The sequence below is a fragment of the Xenopus laevis genome, chromosome 4S (genome assembly GCF_017654675.1).
Source record: "Xenopus laevis strain J_2021 chromosome 4S, Xenopus_laevis_v10.1, whole genome shotgun sequence".
NCBI classification, from domain to species: domain Eukaryota; kingdom Metazoa; phylum Chordata; class Amphibia; order Anura; family Pipidae; genus Xenopus; species Xenopus laevis.
The window spans coordinates 6,925,248-6,948,087 of NC_054378.1; the positions used below are offsets into that span (position 1 = coordinate 6,925,248).

Consider the following 22,840-nt stretch of genomic DNA (forward strand, 5'->3'; position numbering starts at 1 on the left):
TCATTTTCCCACCAGTCTGACCACCAAGTAGTCAAGGAAGTTGTCAGGAGAAAGAAAGAGGCTGATGTTCTTCTGCTTAGGAAAGATGTGAGAAAGGTTTCTAATTTTATTCCTAAGCAGAAGAACATCAGCCTCTTTCTTTCTCCTGACAACTTCCTTGACTACTTGGTGGTCAGACTGGTGAGAAAATGACCAGCAGGTGGCGCTGTTGTAACACAATTCATTCATATTAACAGCACATGTATCCCTTAATATCTTGGAATAAAAACAAAATAAATAATAAATGTACATTGCAAAATTTCTTAGAACAGCCTCCTCATCAATTTTACACTGACTTATTTTAAAGGTTCACTTATCCTTTAATACTATGAATGATATATATATATATATATATTATTTTCCAACTTTTTAAATGTATGTTTTTTTTGGCTGACTAACTGGGATTCGGGTGATACTAAACTTTTATTTTCACGGCCCGTCCATATTCAGCACACAGTGGCTTCTGCCTGATTAATTGTACACAGGCTGCCGGGGTGACATGGCTTCAGATTTACTTCTCGTCGTCATCACTGTCGCCTCTCAGCCCAAAGAAGTCTATTATGCCGCTCACTACCTGGGACAGGTGCACAATACCGATGATCAGTGCCGCCAAGAGCAGAGCAGGGACAGTGAAGTTCCACACCGTGGCCAGCATGTTATAGCAGTGCGCTTTCTTAGCGTATCGCCGCGCCGCCTGCTCGTTTCCTTGCACCTTCTGATCTCGTACCTGGAATGGAAAAAGTGGCAGAGAGAACTGTTTTAAAAGAGAGAAGGTCTTTATATTTTGCTCGGAGTTGCACACAGGGTTGGACTGGGGGGCCAGGGGCCCACCGGGGCTGCTGCTGCGCTCCCGACAAAGGGATGTCACGGCTAGTGTCGGACTGGGGCACCAGGGGCCCACCCAAAAACCTTAGACCAGGGGCCCACTCTCAGTACTATTATCCTTCCTCTCTTCACGTAACCTCTATTCTCCTAGTCTCTATTCTTTACATACTATAATCTATTATTCCATCAATTTAGCCTCTTTGTTCTCATAGAAATAAAGAATGACCATGAAATAGGGCAAATGTTTAGCAACATGAGGGCCCACTGGGCCCACTGGGAGTTTTCCTGGTATTCCGGTGGGCCAGTCCGACACTGGTCACGGCAGGAATAAGTCTCAGGATCTGGGTGCCAATCTGGGCTCCGGGTTTTTTCCCAGTGTGCTGCCAGCCCAGTCCAGCCCTGATTGTACAGCTAATTAAAGTAAAATTAAAAGAATTGGGCTATGAAGGTTACCCATTATATTTTCTACTTCTGTACCAGCCCAAGGCCACCACAACCCTATTAGCTGTACCTCTGAAGATGCCCACCTATTCTTTTCTGCTGATTCACAGCACATGCTCCGGCCTGCTGCCACTTATCTAAGCTTAGAGACCAACTCACAATATAAGAATAACAATACAGGTATGGGATCCGGTATCCGAAAACCCATTATCCAGAAATCATCGAATTACCGGAGTGCCGTCTCCCATTGACTCCATTTTATCCAAATAATACAAATGTTTACAAATGATTTCCTTTTTCACTGTAATAATAAAACAGTCTTCTTTGTATCCTGTACTTGATCCCAACGAAGATATAATTAATCCTTATTGGAAGCAAAACCAGCCTATTTGGGTTTATTTCATGTTTAAATGATTTTCTAGTAGACTTAAGGTATGAAGATCCAAATTCCGCAAAGATCTGTTATCCGGAATAGTCCCACGCATTCTGGATAACAGGTCCCCAGACTTTAGTTCTGGTGTAACAAGCTTGTAGCAGTAGTAAAAACACCACTAATCAAAGGGAAGAAGATAATAGTGGGTGCCTTTCTACTACATCCCTGCAGAGCAGCCCTATTGGACCACTAACCACCACAACATCATTAGCCATAAATGAAAGGAACCCATAAAGTCCAAGGGGCCCAACACTTAACAGCAATGTTGCCTTTGCATTATATATTGACATGTGGGCTTAGTTGGGACAGTTTTAGGGGAGGACTCCACTTGTATTTGTTTCCAGCCATGGGCCTTGGTGTTCATCTACCCATATCCTTCACTGTCCCATCACCAACCAGCTCTTACTGATCCACTCATTAAAGCATAAAGTTCTACCTTTATAAAGGTCCCCATGTTAAATGAATAAAAATAGAAAAATATATATATATATATATATATATATATATATATATATATATATATATATATATATATATATATAATTATATATAAATGAAAATAATGAATGTCCCTTAAAATATACAAAGTATTCTTATATGTTTCTGAGCTACGACCTTCTTACAACTACATTTTAGTTTACACATCCCTTAAAATATTTCTCCATTGGGGCCCTGATTTTAAATATCCAACTGTGATATTGTACACGAATGAAGAAAGTTTCAGAACCTTCTTAGACCCTTCTTAGGTTCTTAGCAACTAAGGATCTCTTGGCGATGTAGAACTACTAGAACTCCAAGCTGAAAGGGAGAACAAAAGTCTGTAGCTGTTGTTGTTGAATTCAATCTCAAAGTTGAAGTTGGAGCTGTCAGTGGGCTCCAGTGATCCTAAAACAATTGCCCTTTCTTCCCTATTCTACAACCAGCCTTATCAATAGTTGATGAGCTTATATCGTGTTCTGAGCCCTCCAAAATTCCCTGACCCCCTAGACTCACCTTGATAGAGTAGATCAGCGCAATGAAACCCAGGCAGAAGAGGTTCAAGTACAACGTGTTGCACAGAGACCAGATCAGGTGATCCCGAATTGGGGCCGGGGCTCCCATTGTAATAATAGTACTGGGAGAATCTGTTTTCTTTGGTTCCTTCTGAATGATCTCCTCCTCCCGTGGGTAATGGGTATCCATATTGCGTCCTGACCAAAAAAAAAGGGAATGGTTGGGGGCCAGTGTAGTGACAAAGGGAAATATATCAGGCAGTTACAGCTCATGGATAGGTGATAAGAATATGACAGATGAGGGTGGCAGTTAGGTGAGACTTAGAGAAAGAGATCTTTGAGTGATAGAAAGATACAGTTCTAGTAGGTAGAAGAGAGAGAGAGAGGCATATAGGTGGATGAGAGTGACATTGAGAGTTACCGTTCAGATACTGAAGTGCCAGGTCAAGTGACAGTTGGTGGGACTGAGTGATAGGTACTGTAGGTAGGTGATACGCTCAGTTCCTGTTCTTGCTGGTAGCAGATTTAGTGAGTGGAGAGGATCTGATTTCAGGAGCAGTGGGTGCAAAGGAAGATTGTCAGGTGTCCCCGCTCTATATAACCACTGACACAGACTGCCCAGCCCCCTCCCTTTCTATATTACAGGGTCCCGTTCTGCACATACTTATTGTGGTTCCCCACTCTTACTTTAAGCTCTTGGTTTGCTAAGCCCGTCTCACTTCATTTTATTTTAAGCAGTTTTTCTTATGTTTTTTTTTTTATGTAATGCTCTGTTGGTGGTCTCTGATTCTTACAATTCAAATAGAGTGTAAGCTCTGTTTAGACAGAGATGCTAATGTTGCCACCTTTCAATTGTTAGGACTGGAGTTAGGGCAGGGTCGGATGCGCTGCAACAAAACGCTGGCATCAGATCGCATGCGACAGAAATAAGGTCAGTGAATGCATTGTCGGATGGGGTCGCAGCATTGATCCGACGCAACACAACTGTCGGCCTCTGCATCCGACAGTCACGTCGCGTCGGATCATTTCCGTTGCATGTGATTTGACGTCTGCATTTTGATGGAGCATGCCGGATCGCGCCAAAAACGTCCATGTAGTCCTACTGTTAAAGGGTGGGGGAGTTAAAGTTGGGACCCCTGTCTGAAAGAGAAAAAATAATTCAGGGATATCTGTGACCGGCAACACTGCAGGCTGGAGTGCAACAACATTCTTGTTCTGTGTTTTAATCTGAGAAAGAATCTCAATCTCAATCATCTCAATATGCAAAGAAATGACTATAAAACATCCGACTTTGATTGGCAGCTCATTTCTGTGCCCATTTTCCAAATTCCTATTGTTTTACAGGGATGTGTTATTGGTTGTACTTTAACCTTTATTGTGCCTGCATTTTGGCTCTTTCATTGCCTCCTAGTGGGCATGTACTGTACGTATATTTACATATAATACACAACAGTCGTGAATATCTTGTAAATGATATCCTTATAAACGATGAGTTCTGATGTCATCAGTTATAAATGGTGAGTTCTGATGTCATCAGTTGTAAACGGTGAGTTGTGATGTCATTTCTGTCACATGACTCACTGAAACTTGTGTATTATAATAAATAAAGTACCCCCAGTTGCAAAATATGAGGATATTAGAAGTTATAATATCCTTATATTTTGCAAGAGGGTGTACTTTATTTACTATATAATACACAACAGTCATGAATATCCTGTAAATGATATCCTTATAAATGGTGCTTAGTGATGTCATCAGTTATAAACGGTGCTTAGTGATGAAACTTGTGTATTATAATAAATAAAGTACCTGAATATCCTGTAAATTATATCCTTATAAATGGTGTTTAGTGATGTCATCAATTATAAACGGTGCTTAGTGATGACATTTGTGTATTATAATAAATAAAGTACCTCCTGTTGCAAAATATGAGGATATTAGAAGTAACCCCGGAGTTCCATGACCTGTTTAAAAACACTCGGCCTTCGGTTTTATGGTCATGGAACTCCTCGGTAAATTATATTAAAACTTTTGCTTAAAGGAAATGTAAAATTCAGTAGCACCCTTCTGCGCACTTTTAAATTTTTGTTTTTAAGATATTACCAGTTTTACGCTGCTGCTAATATAATGAATTTGAAACAGCGACATCTGTCCAGTTCAACCAGCCAGCCACTGTTATAGGAAAGTGAAGTTAGTGAGCAGAGTAAAGTCGGTTGATGTTGTAAAGCCTGGAACTGACCCTAGAAACATCTATTAACTCTTCTTACTTAATTTTCTGCCGATTAAACAGCAGGTGGAGCTGTTGTTTTATGGGTTTCCTTTTAGCTAAGGGCACCTGCACTGATGGGGGGGGGCAAGCGCTGGGCAAGTATTTTTTAAAGGGTAACTAGAACATTCATGAAGTTTTTCCGCCGGGATTTTTGCCCGAAAACCACTAAATCTTCGGATTTTTGCACGAAACCCAGCACAGATCTTCTGAACTTCTCCCATTGACTTATATACAACCTCGGAAGGTCTGATATGCCGGATTTTTGGATTTGGACTTTTTCCATCCTCGGGGTATAATAAATCACAAATATTTCAAATATTTGGCATTCAGACTTTAATAAATAACACTCTCAGAGTCAGGACTTGTAGTAATAACAAAACCACCACTAGATGTCTCCATCCAGCAACGTAGGTGCAAAAGAATCACCGGAAAGCATTTAACAATGTGTGTGCTGTAACTTGTAGGATAAAACCAAAATACAACAGCCTGTGAGCCCACACAAGAAGAGGGTGTTTACTTTCTGAATATATAATATGTATTCTGCAACCACTAAAGATCACTTGTTTTTGCATTAAATAAAACCAATGGGATTGTTTTGCCACCAATATGGATTGATGAAACATTTTTACCCCCAGCCCCCAAGTACAAGGTACTATTTTATTATTACAGGGAACATTTAAATAAACTTGAATTATTTCCATAAAATGGACTGTATTTGTAAAGGCTTTGCTGTAATTCAGAGTTTTTCTAAGTTTCAAGATAAGGGGTCTTGAACTAAAGGGGTGGTTCACCTTTAAAGGGATACTGTAATGGGAAAAAAACATTGTTTTCAAAATGAATCAGTTAATAGTGCTGCTCCGGCAGAATTCTGCGCTGAAATCCATTTCTCAAAAGAGCAAACAGATTTTTTTATATTCAATTTTGAAATCAGACATGAGGCTAGACATATTGTCAATTTCCCAGCTGCCCCAAGTCATGTGACTTGTGCTCTGATAAACTTCAATCACTCTTTACTGCTGTACTGCAAGTTGGAGTGATATCACCCCCTCCCTTCCCCCCCCCCAGCAGCCAAACAAAAGAACAATGGGAAGGTAACCAGATAACAGCTCCCTAACACAAGATAACAGCTGCCTGGTAGATCTAAGAACAACACTCAATAGTAAAAACCCATGTCCCACTGAGACACATTCAGTTACATTGAGAAGGAAAAACAGCAGCCTGCCAGAAAGCATTTCTCTCCTAAAGTGCAGGCACAAGTCACATGACCAGGGGCAGCTGGGAAATTGACAATATGTCTAGACCCATGTCAGATTTCAAAACTGAATATAAAAAAATCTGTTTGCTCTTTTGAGAAATGGATTTCAGTGCAGAATTCTGCTGGAGCAGCACTATTAACTGATGCGTTTTGAAAAAAACATGTTTTCCGATGACAGGATCCCTTTAAGGTAACAGCAACTTTTCAACTGGTTTTCATTATTTTATTTTTTTATAGTTTTATAGTTATTTGCCTTTTTCTTCTGACTCTTTGCAGCTTTCAAATGGGGGTCGCTGACTCCCTTCTAAAAAACAAATGCTCTGTAAGGCTACAATGTAGTGTTATTGACACTTTTTATTACTGATCCTTCTATTCAGGCCTCTCCTATTCATATTCTAGTCTCTCATTCAAATCGGTGCATGGTTGCTAGGGGAATTTGGACCCTAGTTACCAGATTGCTTAATATGCAAATTGAAGAGCTGCTGAATAAAAAGCTAAATAACTCAAAAACATTCAGTAATAAAAAATGACAATTGCAAATTGTCTCAAAATATCACTCTGTAGTCTACGTCATACTAAAATTTATCTCAAAGGTGAACAACCCCTTTAATGTTTAAAGGGGAACAATTGCGAAAATGAAAATTCAGCATTAGCTTCATTATACTGAAATAAGAAACTTTGTAAATACAATCAATTAAATATTCTGCATTGTTTCTGAAATAATCAAGTTTATCTTCACTATTCCTCTCTCAGCATCTGTTTCTCTTCATTCTGTCTTCATGCAGCAGTTGGGTGTCAGATATTCACTGACAGTTAGATCCAATATATCTTATAGGGGGGCTCCTTTCCTAGCAGATGTGTTAGAGCTCACTCAAATAACTGATTCCAGTACAAACAAAATCTAACAAAATAACTGCCTTTCGCACAAATCCTGCATGTAGAGAGACATGATGTCTGGTGATTTTAATAGAGTGAGCTCTAATACATCTTCTAGGCAAAAGGAGCCCCCCTTTAAGATATATTGGATCTAACTGTCAATGAAGACCAATTGAAAAGTTGCTTAGAATTAGTCATTCTACGACATACTAAACATTAACATAAAGGTGAGCCATCCCTTTAAGGGGTCTTTGCATTTTCTTATTGTTTCCCTAAGCAGAAGAACATCAGAGCAGCCTCTTTCTTTCTCCTGACAACTTCCTTGACTACTTGCTGGTCAGACTGGTGGGAAACTGACCAGCAGGTGGCGCTGATGTAACAATATTAACAGTACATGTATCCCTTAATATCTAGGGAAAAAAAGAAAATAAATAATGAATGTCAATTGCAAATGTTCTTCGAATAGCCCCCTCATCAATTTTACATTCACTTATTTTAAAGGTTTACTTATCCTTTAAGCATTCATAGCTGTTGTAAACTCGTTTAAAAATCTCAGCTGTCAATCAAATATTGCTTGCCCCTCCTCTATGCCTTAGAGTATTTTTTAGGGTCCCCTTTTAGACAGAGTTGCTGTCATTTGCCAGACTGGAAGTAGCAGGAAGAACTCCCCCCCCCCCGTATACACAAAATCAGTAACTATTTCAACTATATCAAAACTCTCCCTTTCAAAACCAAACCAATATGCAAAATATTACACACTATTTTATGCAGATAACAAACCCTTTTATTCGAGGGTAGTTGGAATCCTGGGCTGCAAACTACTGCTCCTCCCCCAGCCTTGTTTCTACGGCAGAGACTGCGGAGAAAATTGTTTTTTTTTGCAGCAGAGATGAGAACTGGCTGTTCCTTTGCCTTTCTTTAGACGTCCCACAGTAGAAATATGCAGCTCCACAATCCTTTCCCGACCCCATTGTAGTTATGGGGGAAAGAAGTTCTGCGCCTCTGGGAAAGGAAACACGACTTTTTCTTAAAGGAGAAGGAAAGGCTTCGGACACTTGGGGGTGCCAAATGTTAGGCACCCAAAGGGATTGTATTGACTTACCTGAAACCCCCGGTCGGTGCTCCTTTCTTTTCAATTGTTTTTATTGACATTTTTGAATAAACAAAAAGAACAAGGAGCAACAAAGTTAACAAAAACATCAAAAAAAAAAAAAAAACAATACCAAAATTCATCAAGGAAAAAAAAAAAATTATATAAAATAAGATAAGATAAACCTTCCTATCAACAAAATATAACAAAATATTTACCCAAATAAAAAACAAAAAAAACCCCCAAAAATTATCACATCCTCAGTCAATCTTAGAGCTTCAATGAGCAGAGAAAGAAGAATTTTCATCTGAATTATACAAAAAATTTTCGATGTAAGTTCTATCTTCCGACTTCAGAATGTTAAAAAGGGGAGGGGTCGGTGCTCCTATCAGAAAACTGCACCGGCTCAGGGTTATTCCAGTGAGCACCACGGATTCCGTCTTCTTTTTTCTTCAAATTTCCCGGGGCAAATGCATACGCAGTTGAAAGAGCGACTTTTTAGTTAAAGTTTTTCGTTGTACTGCGCATGCAGGGCCGGAACTAGGGGTAGGCAGAAGAGGCACGTGCCTAAGGCGCAAAGTAGAGGGGTGCCAGGCACGTACTTCTTCTAACGCCTTCCCCTAGTTCGGACCGTTGAGCGGTAGCTTTCGTCTAAAAGCGAGTGTGCGCATGCGCATTAACGCTTCCTCGGTGCATGCGCATTATCATTTCCCCGGCGCTTGCGCTCTTCCTTGCATGCGCACCCGCGCTGCCTCTGCTCTTCTGCGCATGCACAAGCAGTGGAGGGGCGACGTTGTCGGGCAGGTTGCCTAGGGCACCCGGCTGACTTGGCCCGGCACTGTGCGCATGCGCAGCCGCGCAATGAAGGAGGAAGACGGGAGAAGAAGCTCCGTGGTGTTCACTGGTATAACCCCGGGCCGGTGCAGTTGATGATAGGAGCACCGACTTTTCCTTCTGCTTTAAAGGAAAGATATTCCAAACTATTTTTGCAGTTAGTCTTTATTCGTTATTATCAGTGGCGTAACTATAGAGGAAACAGACTGCGGGGGGCCCAGACTGTGGGGTCTTCTTCCTCTAGAGCAGTAGAAAATTCCACCCTCCTCAGCTGTTTTCTTACCCGCAAGTGGTAAGGAAAACACAGAGAGCAGAGGAGGGAGGAGGAGGAGGGTAGCTGGCCGGCGGAACACTGGGAAAAAACCAGCCCAGACCTGCTCCCTGCATGAAGCCTTTGCCTCTGCTTCTGACCTCCCTACCTGGCCTCCAGCGGGGCCACAAGAAGATAAATGTACAGTACATGTGGGGGGTTGTGGCTCAGGCAGGAGAGCTGGAGGGGGTTTGATGCTGTGGTACCTTAAATGTGAACCGCCCCCTAATAATAATAATAATAATAATAATATTAATAATAACAGGAACGGCAGAAGAAGTAGAAAGAAGAGTCTGGAAGGATCAACAGCAAGAGAGAAAAAGAGCAGCAGGAGGGCTCACAAAACCAAAAAGAACAATAGCAACTGCTCCGATCAAATCCAGATCCCTGGCCAAGGATTCATAAGAAACAGAAACCAGAAACTACAAAAAAGATATTTCTCAGGCAGCTTTATGAATTGCAAAATTCCTGTAAAAGCCGCTGGTGAATCATGTGTGGAACAGTGATGCCGTGCCAAGTAAAAACAGTAAAAACAGTGCAACTTAAAGGGGCAGTATCCCCCCTTGTTCAACATGAGGAATGCATTGAAACGGGCGGGTGCCAACCATACTTTTTACCTAATGGTTTTTTTTTTTTGGTTATTATTTGTTGAGCTAACCAGTGCAAACAGGGATGATGAAGTGACTCCATGGTTGGTCCTTGCGAGGTAGATACAGTAAACTAGTGTACAGATAATCTGCCTGAATAATGAACTCCTGATAGCAAAGCAGTCACGACAAAAGGGTGAAGGGGGTGGATGTATAATGGTAATTAGGGTTGCCACATTTTCTAAAAATTTTTACCAGCCGGAGGGGAGGGCGAGAACAAAAAGGGGCGGTCCATGATGTGAAAGGGGGTGGAGTCACTCACAGTGATGTAAAAGGGGGCTGAGGAACACACGCGATGGCCAGAAACCTGAGAAAAAAGGTAAGTACTGAGCGAATTGGGGCAGGCCAAGGGCTTTTTCTTAAGGGTATTACAACTACATTGCCGGCAGGGCAGCCATCAGGGGGGACAGGGGGGGGGGAGTTGTAGGGGGCCCCAAAGGTAAGGGGGGCCCAGGGACGCCGCACTTTCTTGATTAGCCGGGCCCCCCCTGCTTTTGGAGAGCTGCTGACTTCGGCAAGGAAGGGCGGGAGCACAAGGGGAGGTATCTTCTGTCCATTCCTTTCCCTTATTGGTCACTGATTAAGTCCCGGTTGAGCTTCTCAGGGATTGGATAGCTGAGGTTTGAACTTCCCCTCCATCTCACCCAATCACCATGCAGCTTTACAGGACTTGAAATTCTGTGACCAATAAGGGAAGAAAATGCTGTCACTGGAAGAAGATGCACCCACCTGTGCTCCCCTCCACCCTTCTGTAGTTGGCAGCTCACTGACAGCAGGTGGGCCACACTAATGAAGTAAGTGCAACATGGCAGGGCCCCCCTAAAGGTAACCCTTTGTGGTCCCTGTTATGTGGTGGGGCCCTGGGCACCAATTTTTTTTTACATGGACGTTTAAGGGGGGCCCTGACCACCAATTTTCCTACAAGTGGGGGGGGGGCCCGGCCACCAATTGTTTTTCCCCATGTGAGGTCCTAGCCACCAATATTTTTTAATGGGGGGCCCTGGCCACAAATGTTTTTTTTAATGGGAGGGCCCTGACCACCAATATTTTTTTATTAACATGTGGGAACCATTGCCACCAATGTTGTTTTAGTGTGTGGTGGGTGGTGGACCTGTGGGGTGGGGAGAGCAGACCTGTAGGTGGGGCTTGTGGTGGGTGCAGCCCAGGGGGCCGAGGAATCTTTTTCGTATGGGGCCCTGCGATTTCTGATGGCGGCCCTGATTGCCGGTAAATTTGTAATACCGGCCCTGGCCTTGGCATGTGTTTTAACGGCTAGGCAGCTAAAATACCGGCAAAGGGGCAACCCTAATGGTAAGCTAAAGGCCCCCATACACGGGCCAATAAAAGCTGCTAAAAGACCAAGTCGGCAGCTTATTGGCCCATTTGTAGGACCATCCGACGGGCGTCCCCAATCGATATCTGGGCAAAAGTTGGCCAGATGACGATCGGGCAGGGTTAACAATCCCGTCAGATTGCGGCTGCATCTGTTCGGTGATGTGGTCCCGTGATCCTACTGCCTGTATTGCCACGATCGGATCAGCCCGATATCGCCCACCTCAAGGTGGGCATATGGGGGAGAGATCCGCTCGTTTAGCGACATCCCTGTGTATGGCCACCTTAATAATCTGCCTCGCAAGGATCAAGCATGAAGTCGCTTCAATGTCTTTAGCTGGAAAAAAAAAACATTTTGTGATTGAAATAATTGGCAAAAAATATTGGAAAATTGTGGTATAATGCTCCTTTAAAAGAAGAAGCTCACCTTCGAAAATTTACTCCACTTACAATAGCTTCTTTCATTGTGGCTTCCTTTTTTTTCATTCCCAGCATTTTTTCAAAGTGTGCATTTTAAAGCAGAGGTCTGCTCAAATAATAACAGCAAAGTCAATTGAAGCAGCTTTCCAATTTATATCAATTAAAAAGTTTCAATTCTGAAATTTCCCTCTGTTGCTAAAAATGTTTCATTCTCTGGAAGGACGTCCCCTTTTTTCATTTTCCCATGTTCTCTTGTTATTCCCAGAAGTGAGTGACGCTCATCAAATGAATTTTCCACAATCGCCTATTCTTAGTAACGTTGCAATTTTCCTTCGTTATTCATTTCTAATAGTTGGCCGTCCTTTTCTGGCTCTTTCCAGCTTTTCAAATAAGGGTCACTGACCCCGGCAGCTAAAAAAAACTGTTCTGTTCTGCTACAATTGTTATTGTAACTTTTCTATTCATTATCTTCCTTGTCAGTTCCACTCCTGGTCTTCTTCCAGTCTCCCACTTAAACCACTGCCTGGTTGTTAGGGTAATGAAGACCCTAGAAACCAGATAGCTGATGCAATACCAAACTGGAGAGCCACTGAACAAAAAAGTTAAATAACGGAAAAAAACACTCAGGATATCAATAGCAACTTCATTCTAAATGTTAGCTAAAGGGGTGATTCACCTTTTAGTATGTTATAGAATGTACAGTTCCTAACAACTTAATAATAATATGTAATATGTCTTCATTATTTACAGTTTCTGAGTTATTTGCCCTTTTCTTCTGACTCTTTCCAGCTTTCAAATGGGGGTCACTGACCCCATATAAAAAAATGAATGCTCTGTAAGGCTACAAATTAATTGTTATTGCTACTCTTTCTATTCAGGCCTCTCCTATTCATATTCCAGGCTCTTATTCAATTAAATTCATGGTTGTTAGGGTAATTTGGACCCTGGCAACCAGATAACTGAAATTGCCAACTGGGGAGCTGCTGGATAAAAGGCCAAATAACTCAAAAACCACAAATAATAAAAAAAATGAAAACCAACTGCAAATTGTATCAGAATATCACTCTCGACATCATACTAACAGTTAATTTAAAGGTGAACAACCCCTTTAACAGTTACACTGACCCAAACAAAAGGGGTTTCAATAGAGTGGGTTTCTCTTTCTTCCTATCCCTTCGGATCAGTTACAACCCTAATCTAGGGGCCATATTTATCAAGGGTTGATTTTCGAATTGAAAAAAATTTCGAAATTCGAGATTCAAAAAGACCAACCGCAATTAAGTCGAAGGTTTTTTTTGGTCGAATAGGTCTGTTTTTGATCGAATAGGTCGAATAGGGCCGGATCCAAATTGTACGAATCGAAAGAATAGCGCATTCGATCGAATTTGATTCGAAGTTTTTCCCAAAAAAAAACTTAGATATTTCAAAGTCCACCAATTGACTCCAAATAGGTTCTAGGAGGTCCCCCATAGGCTAAAACAACAATTCGGCAGGTTTTAGGTGGCAAATGTTCGAAGTTGAATTTTTAATTTTTTTCAAATTCATGTCGAATTTGGACTATTCCCTAGTACACTAAAAATAGCTAGAAATTCGAATTTTTTTCATTAGAAAATTCACCTTGACCTTTGATAAATCTGCCCCTAGGAGTATCATACAGTCCATTAAAGGAGAACCAATCCCTAAAAATGAATTTAGCTAAAAATGTCATATTTTATAAACTAAACTTATTGCACGAGGCTAAAGTTTGAGCTTGTCAATAGCAGCAATGATCCAGGACTTCAAACTTGTCACAGGGGGTCACCATCTTGGAAAGTGTCTGTGACACTCACATGCTCAGTGGGCTCTGATTGGCTGTTGAGAAGCTAAGCTTAGGGCTCGTCACTAATTATCCAGCAGAAAATGAGCTTCCCTGGCTGTAATATAAGCTGATGCTACAGGTTTGCTGATTATTAAATTCTGATGCTAATTGCACTGGTTTCTGTGCTGCCATGTAGTAATTATGTGTATTAATTACTAATCAGCCTTATATTGTGACATTTCTATTCTATGTGTACTGTATATTGTGAGTGGCTCCCTAAGCTCAGTAAGTGACAGCAGCACAGAGCATGTGCAGTGAATCAGCAGAAAAGAAGATGGGGAGCTACTGGGGCATCTTTGTAAACACAGATCTTTACTGCTAAAGGGCTGTGGTTGCCTTGAGCTGGTACAGAAGCCCAAAACATAATGTACAACATTTCTAGCTACTTCTTTAGTTAGGCTTTAGTTCTCCTTTAACCAGAATGCACTGCACAGAGCATAGCTACATACTAGTATCCAACGTTCATTTATTTTAAAATTGTATTTTCATAAATTGTCTGCCATCACCAGGTGGTATAACAGCCCCAGACCCTGGTTCAGAACAGGTATATTTTATCAGCATAAAATCGGAGGCCTCTTTTGTAATGTGAAGTTATTTGTTACAGGACATAAGTGCGGTGATACCTGTGCCAGGTGCTCCAAGCAAAGGTGCAGTGTTAGCTCAGTTATATGACATGTTTGCACAGGCCTGGTACAACTGTCAGAAACAGAATTCAAACCCAAGTACTAGAGACACTTGCATTGAATGTTCCATGACTTATCCTGGCATTTAATTTGCTCATGGTGTTCAGTACAAGGTTTGGCCTCACCTGACCCCTTAGCTGATATAACGGTAAAAAAATATATAAAAATATCGCCCCTGCTTATCAGTTTTTAAATATTGGAGCAGACATTGTGCAAGCAGAGAGAACATGCACACAGGCTATAACTAACTAACCCACCTACTCTCCATACATATAAATCTTCTTTTAATTTAACGTTGAATATGTTATAGGCAACGTTTCAATTGGTCTTGATTATTTTTGAATTATTTGCCTTTTTCGTCTTCTGGCTCTTTCCAACTTTCAAATGGGAGAGTCGCTGACCCATCTAAAAACGAATGCTCTGTAAGGCTACAAATGTATTGTTATTGCTACTTTTTATTCCTCCTCTTTCTATTCAGTCTCTCTCCTATTCTCTTATTCAAATCAGTGCCTGGTTGCTGGGGGAATTTGCTGAGATTGCAGGCTGGAGAGCTGCAGAATAAAAAGCAAAATAACTCAAAAGCCCCAAATAGTAAAAAAATGAAAAGCAATTGCTAATTGTCTCAGAATAACCCTTTTGAGGTCCTAACTGACTGTGCAGATAATATTCTAACACTGGGCAAAATGACCCAAGTACAGTAACGTACAGCAACCAATCAGATATTTGCATTCATTATTCTACCTGAAGCAGACTGATCAAAGTCCATGGATTGCTAGGGGTTACTGCAGTAAGGCAACTTGCCAGTTGTTCCTATTGTTTGCAAATGATGAGGCCATTAGTGATGAGTGAAACAATTCCATTTCCAGACCCGGATTTCCTCCTTCGGCTCCCCATTGTCTGCCAGGTCCTAGCGCCCGCCCGTCCGGTTTTGCGCACCCCCCAAGCACATGAACGTACTCACCGGTTCGCTGGGGAACTGAAAAATGAAAAATTATGGAAGCCACAAAATTTTGCCAATTGTATTGGAATCAATAGGAGTCAATGGAGTATATTTACCAGAGTGAAATTACAGATTGCTGCCTCTCTCCATTCATTCGAGTCAATCTTAACACAACGATGTGGCAGAAGTGTGAAACTTGTAGGCTGCTTTTTCGCAAAATTCTAGAGCCAATTCTCAAAAAAAAAAAAAAAAAAAATACACTTGGCAAAACTTCAAATTTCCCAGCGAATCTGTTTCTGGAAAGGAAAATGCACTTATCGCAAAATGCACTATGGGAATGGGAGATTTCTTGCTATTGCGATTAGTGCATTTTCCTTTTTCTGAAGCCTAAGTGTGGTGTATATTTTATATTTCATATTTGTGGGATTTCGTATGATTTAAAGGGATACTGTCATGGGAAAAAACATTTTTTTCAAAATGAATCAGTTAATAGTGCTGCTCCAGCAGAATTCTGCACTGAAATCCATTTCTCAAAAGAGCAAACAGATTTTTTTGTATTCAATTTTGAAATCTGACATGGGGCTAGACATATTGTCAATTACCCAGCTGCCCCAAGTCATGTGACTTGTGCTCTGATAAACTTCAATGACTCTTTACTGCTGTACTGCAAGTTGGAGTGATATCACCCCCTTCCCTTTCCCCCCCCAGCAGCCAAACAAAAGAACAATGGGAAGGTAACCAGATAGCAGCTCCCTAACACAAGATAACAGCTGCCTGGTAGATCTAAGAACAACACTCAATAGTAAAAACCCATGTCCCACTGAGACTCCTTCAGTTACATTGAGAAGGAAAAACAGCAGCCTGCCAGAAAGCATTTCTCTCCTAAAGTGCAGGCACAAGTCACATGACTTGGGGCAGCTGGGAAATTGACAAAATGTCTAGCCCCATGTCAGATTTCAAAATTGAATATAAAAAAATCTGTTTGCTCTTTTGAGAAATGGATTTCAGTGCAGAATTCTGCTGGAGCAGCACTATTAACCGATACGTTTTGAAAAAATTTTTTTTCTGATTACAGTATCCCTTTAACATTGGATGGTTAATATATAGATATGACATACAGGTTTTGACCAAATTCCCTTTATTTGAATAATAATTTCCTTTTATTTATTTCTGTTATGATTACTGTTACATGATATAAGTATGTAGCTAAGATGTATGTAATTTTCCTTCTGGTTGAATGTTAACATAATTGTCCCCAATTAGTATTTACTTACCAGGAGTTGGTTTGACTTCCTGTTGCACTTAAATGGGAATTTAATGGTTAATTATTTTATAGGGAGGGGTTTAGGTGTCTATTTCTACTGGGAAGAGGGGTTTGGATATCTTTTACTTTTGAGGAAGTGGCGAAAGGCCACGAAACGCGTCAATCGTGATATATTGATCACTGAACCATATTCATGCTTTTAACTATATTCAATAAATGAAGCAGTGGCGTAACTAGTTGTTACTGGGCCCCATAGCAAATTCAATTTAGGGCCCCAAAATATTTATAAGTTGGCCTATTTTACCAAGATATATTAAAATTGCTAATTAATGAGGGTCTCACTGGGCCCCCTACACTCCTGGGCCCCCCTGCAACCGCAGGGTCTGCTTCCTCTATAGTTACGCCCCTGAAATGAAGATTTTAACTAATACACCAAGTGCTCCGTATGAACTGTTGTACACTCATCCCTTGAGGTCATTCTCATTTAGGAGTTTCAATTCTAGTAGGGTGGCCGGTAAGAATGATAGTTGATCCCAATGTTATTAATTGGGAAAATATATAAATATATAGGAAGGCCGGTATTTTTTCCCAGAAAAGGTGGCAACCCTACATTCTAGTGAGGCCTGAAAATACAAAAGTGCAAACGGAGGCTCCGTCCCTCTCCTCCCATTGTCGTGCACCCCTCAACTTCTGTCAGGGGGACATGTGATTTGTCCTGAATGTGCTCTAAAGAACCCAAAAGTGCAATGTGACTTTTCAGTGCAAGCTATAACCTAAAGCATATATATAATTCTTAATTAAAACAATAGGCAAAAAGTAGGTTGAGCACAAGTCCCTATTCATTGCGCTCATGCTGCTTTTAAAGGATAAGTAAACCTTTAAAATAAGTGAATATAAAATTGAAGAGAATGCTATTCTAAGATATTTTGCAATGTACATTCATTATTTATTTTGTTTTTATTCCAAGATATTAAGGGATACATGTGCTGTTAATATGAATGAATTTTATTACAACAGCGCCACCTGCTGGTCATTTTCCCACGAGTCTGACCACCAAGTAGTCAAGGAAGTTGTCAGGAGAAAGAAAGAGGCTGCTCTGATGTTCTTCTGATTAAGATAAAAAAAAAAAATAGAAACCTTTCTCACATCTTTCCTAAGCAGAAGAACATCAGAGCAGCCTCTTTCTTTCTCCTGACAACTTCCTTGACTACTTGGTGGTCAGACTGGTGGGAAACTGACCAGCAGGTGGCGCTGTTGGAACAAAATTCATTCATATTAACAGCACATGTATCCCTTAATATCTTGGAATAAAAAATGAATAAATAATGAATGTAAATGACAAAAGTGCTTAGAATAGATCCCTCGTCAATTTTACATTCACTTGTTTTAAAGGTTTACATATCCTTTAAATCTCTGCCGCAGGCAAACTGAATAAAACATTAAACCTGTTTTTCAAGAGGGAGCATTTTCCTGGTAAATTTCACTGGGGGTGAGCTCACATGCAATACCCACAATTAGCCGGATTTTAATAAGGGAAAGTCAGACAGGCAAACAGTTTATTTGCAACTGGATTACGGTTGCTCGGCGGCTCCAGCTGTGAGCAGGAGCAATAGATATAAATTCAGGGAAATGCAAACACAAAACAGCTGCTGGGAGAGGCCTGAACAAAACAGCTTCTGTCCTGAATGGTGTGTATCTTTGTATTGGCAACCTAAATCGTGCCATTGATTTTTATGGGAACTTCCCGATATTGTAAATGCCTTTAATGCACATTTCTGGCACAAGACTGACCTGCACCCGCAGTGCCAAATTATTCCCATTGATGTCAATGGTAGGCAGCGAGGGTCTTCAATCCTTTTCCTGATGAGTGATCGCACTAGAGGGGCAAATTCACTAAAGGGCGAATTTTCGCCACACTCCGCGCCACTTCATCAGGTGTAAAATCGTAACCGCTAATTCACTAAAATGCAAAGTTGCGTCTCAGCAGCCGAACGCTGGCGAAGTTTCACTAGCATTACATTGCCTGGACGAGCATTTCATATCGAATTTTCGCTAGCGTTCATTTCTGTCTAACGAAACTTCGCTAGCACTCTTGCGCTTAGGTTATTTTGAATAGGGCGGGTACCTAAAAGTCGTGGGCACTATTTAAAAACAGATTTTCAATGAGCCATATTAAAGACAAAAGAGATCCTCTAATGCCGTAGACATGAGCCCACCCTTATATAAATGTATAAATTTGTTCACACATAAATCTTTAATAGTTCGGACTATTGAAGGCAATCCCGCTTTAAAAAAAAGAAGTCGCCAGCTTTTTTTTTTTTACAACGAATACATTTTCAGGATACAGGATATGATGTAAGTGACATAAGATTGAGGAAGATGTTTGTTATGTTTTGGGTAGCCGAGGATGAGTAGAGTATAACAGCGCTTTATTAGCAGGCTCATGCAGCCATTACACAACAGTAACTTTCACTTTTAACATACCTCCCAACATTTTGGAAGTAAAAAGAGGGACAAAAATTTTTTTTTCCGCACGTAGCGCAGCAATTTTTGACCACACCCCTTTCTGTGGTCACACCCCCTAATTACCATGTTTTTTTTACAAAATTTGGCAGGTTATGAAAGTTTGAAAGTATTTCTCCTTATCTAAACTGTGTTTTTGCGTCTCAAAATTGTTACAAAGTATCTTATTTGCACCTGTTAGCTGTTCTGGGCTCTCTGCTAAAAGTAAATTAAGTGAGAAACTTTGTTTCTTTTTCTGGCTGTTCAGTGCAGAGAAAAGAGGGACTTTCCAGTACAAATGAGGGACTGCGGGTTGAGCTGTCAAAAGTGGGACTGTCCCTCCGAAAAAGGGACAGTTGGGAGGTATGCTTTTAAGCTACCAGGAAGTATGGACAGTATGTCTGAGCACAGTGACATCTACAATCACTTGGGGGTGCCTAACATTTGACACCCCTAAGTGGAAGATGACTTTCCTTCTCCTTTAACCATGGGCCATGAATCTTATATACCATCACCCTTACTCTTTCCTATCTTTATCACTGCTGCCATACATGGACAAAAAAAAACAAGCAGACCCTGGAAAAGGTAGAAAAGGGTTAATGCTCTGTGCTTTAGAAATGCAGCCACACCCCCTAATTACCCCCCTAATTACCATGCTCATTTCACAAAATTTGGCAGGTTATGAAAGTTTTATTACAGTTTTACTAATGAAGGTGAATTGCCCTTTAAGCTGAGTCTAACTTCTCCCAAGGGACCTGCTTATCTTATATTGTTACAATTACTTATTTGTTTATCTAGAAATTATTGCAAAAGTATCTGATCTGCAGCTGTGGCTGTTCTGGGCTCTCTGCCAAAAGCCAATTAAGTTAGAAACATTGTTTCTTTTTCTCGCTGTTCAGTGCAGAGAAAAACAAGGACTTCCCAGTTCAAACGAGGGACTGCGGGTTGAGCTGTCAAAAGAGGGACTGTCCCTCTAAAAACGGGACAGTTGGGAGGTATTAGGGGCCCCTATACCTCCTGGACCCCCTACAGCCGCAGGGTCTGCTTCCTCTGTAGTTACGCCCCTTTCTCGGTGGCAACCCTAGGTGGAGTTTAGGTTGCCATCTGCTCAGGAAGAAAACAGAAACGGCAGAATCTCCTGGCACCACCTGTCATAGCAGAACAGCCACATGCTGGCGTTGATAGATAAGCTTCTTGCATGTTTACTGTCTGTGACTTCACTTTGAAGGAGGATTATCAGCTTTTTATCCAGAGTATTTCAGGCCTGGGAATGTACTCGGCTAGGGGAGCCCTTTCAGCGCAGCTTTTCGTTCAAGTGCAAGTGAATAGTCACAGTTAAAGGGGAACTACAACTAAAAAAAAATGTGGAAACCCTAAAAAAAAAAGCCTCAATGTCCTAATAAACATTTATAATTATTTACTTGGAACATTTTTATTTTGGGGTTTCTATATTTTTGGTTTGTCGTTGTGGTTTCGCCCTTTAACTGGAGCCATGTACATTGGACCTCAAGTTTTCTATCTAATGGTTTGGGCTTCTGCTTCAGCCTAAGGCCACCCCATCTCTTTATGGCAATTGCAAAAAAGGGGCAATTTAGGGTGTTTTGTAGCTCTGTTGGTTGGGGATAAAACTCTCAATACTGTCCCAATTTTGAGTGAATAGAAATCACCTGGTCTAAGGCCATTGATGGGGTTACAGGTTCTCAAAAACACACACCTGTCACTGACTGGACCGGGCTGGTGTCAGGGATTCCTATTAATGTTCAATTTGAGATGATTTCAAGTGTTTTGCTATAAAATATTTGAAATTGCCCTTATTAGCAGTGGAAATCTGTTCCTCTGAAGATGTCCTAGTAAATCTGGAGACACTGCTGGCTCTGCAGTGCAGCAGTAAAGAGTGACTGACGTTTATCAGAGCACAAGTCACATGATTGGGGGCAGCTGGGAAAATGTCAAAATGTCCCACCCTTCCATTTGTGCCCCTGTCTACGTAGGGACAAAGTGGGAGCTAGGCTGCCTAGCTCCCACTTTGTCCCTACGTAGACAGGCAGGTTCTTGCTGACTAACTTGGGGCACAAATGGAAGGGTGGGAGCGGGTAGTGCTTGCACTGTAACCAATGGTTTATACTACTACCGTCGAAGTATTTTTGTTGGCTGATTAAGATACCACCGTTTCCACCATTTGCTGTTTTTTAAATGAATGTTTTTTAAGGACATTGTTCCTGCACTGCGGCCTTATGGGCTATTAGCAGTGGGTTTGTCTTTTGTGGGCGCTCCTGTTTTTAGCCTAATTTATTAAAAGTTAAGTTTTACTTAAAGGAGAAGGAAAGCTATGGAGGCATTTTATTGCCAATAGATTAGCTGCAATAGTGCAAGCTAGAATGCTATATTTATTCTGTAGAATATTTTACCATACCTGAGTAAAAAGCTCTAGAAACTCTCTGTTTGTTTAGGATAGGCGCTGCAGTATTAATGTGGTGTGACATCACTTCCTGCCTGAGTCTCTCCCTGCTCTGGGCTCAGATTGCAGTAGAGACGGGAGGGGGAGAGGAGCAAACTGAGCATGCTCAAGCCCAGGGCAATGAGGTTTAAGATGAAAACAGTAAGTCTGATACAGAAGCCCATGAGTACACAATAGAAGGAAAGAAATGTGCTGTTTCTTTTGACAGGGGACTCAGAGCAACATTACTTTGGGGGTTTACTGGTATATTTAGATGGACCTTTCTGATAAGGCTTACTTAGTTTAACCTTTCCTTCTCCTTTAAGGAATTTTTTCCAATCATACTACATAGGCGCCACACTGAACTAGTTTGCTTTGAAGTGAGTGTTTATGGACTAATAGTGTTTTGATTTCACTTCTTCTTTTTCTTCTTCTAAAATCCGTTTGCTCTTTTGAAAAATGGATTTCAATGCAGGAGCAGCTCTATTAACTGATGCATTTTGTAAAAAAACATGGTTTCCCGCGACAGTGTCCCTTTAAAGGACATGTAAAGCGTAGATTTCCTACCTTGTATATAAGTTGGGCACATCTCCCCCAACCATTTCGGTGTGACATAAATAATTGTTGTTCGTCAAAATTGTCACACGTCAAAATTATTCGGAAGCTCATTGACTTTACTGCATTCGGTCCAAAAAAAAATTGCACGTATAACAATTGTCGCTCGTGCCAAAATTGTCGCGCATCAAAATAATTTTGACACCCTTTGACTTCGATGCGTTTCATGAATTTTTTATTGTTTTGCAAATTTTTCTTGAGTTTCGCGAATTTCTCAGCCAAGCGAAACAGGACAGATTTGCCCATCACTAATGACTAAAGTCCTGCTTGGATTGAGCACTGTAATGGTTACTCTGAGCTCATGAGAGGGGTTAAGATTTAAAAATAGGATCAGACACCTAGAGCAGAGTTTGTATGGGAACCAGTGATGCTATCTCTTCATTGGCTGATAGACAGGAGGGTGTGTTTATTAATCTGAGCTGAGAAGAACTGAGCATGCTCATGAGCCAACAGCCAAAGGAAATTCCTGAGGGAGGGGGCTGAGTGGGCTAGAGGAGGAGAAGGATTTCTAAGTGATTAAGGGGATGCTACAGCCTTACTATTAACTTTTGAACAACCAGAGTAGCAGGTATTTAGAGATCTCAAAGAGGCTATTCAGTGATTACATTTTTGCGAGGGGGGTTTACATGTCCTTTAACTTAGGCACCGACAGACCTTGTGTAATGCATTAAAGCCAATAGGAAAAACTGCCAGTTCTGGCATGAAGAAAAAACCCTGATGGGTGAAGAGACAACAGGATGAACAAAGCACCGGCAGGATCACTTCTGTGATGGTTCTA

At 41.1% G+C, this 22,840-nt stretch overlaps 1 protein-coding gene across 2 annotated transcripts; it reads right to left on the reverse strand.

The window, feature by feature from the left end:
- Window positions 1–363: 363 nt before the first annotated feature.
- LOC121393168 (interferon-induced transmembrane protein 5-like) lies at window positions 364–8,196 on the reverse strand. Of its 2 annotated transcripts, none has more exons than XM_041560884.1 (3): window positions 7,911–8,196; window positions 2,732–2,928; window positions 364–766 (listed from the first exon to the last, which is right to left on the reverse strand). In XM_041560884.1, exons 2-3 carry the CDS (start codon window positions 2,918–2,920, stop codon window positions 551–553), a joined length of 405 nt encoding a protein of 134 aa, XP_041416818.1. In that variant the 5' UTR covers window positions 2,921–2,928; window positions 7,911–8,196; the 3' UTR covers window positions 364–550. The 2 variants fall into 2 exon arrangements, with proteins under 2 accessions (XP_041416818.1, XP_041416817.1); XM_041560883.1 differs by lacking the exon at window positions 7,911–8,196 and adding an exon at window positions 3,152–4,224.
- Between the last annotated feature and the right edge of the window lie 14,644 nt (window positions 8,197–22,840).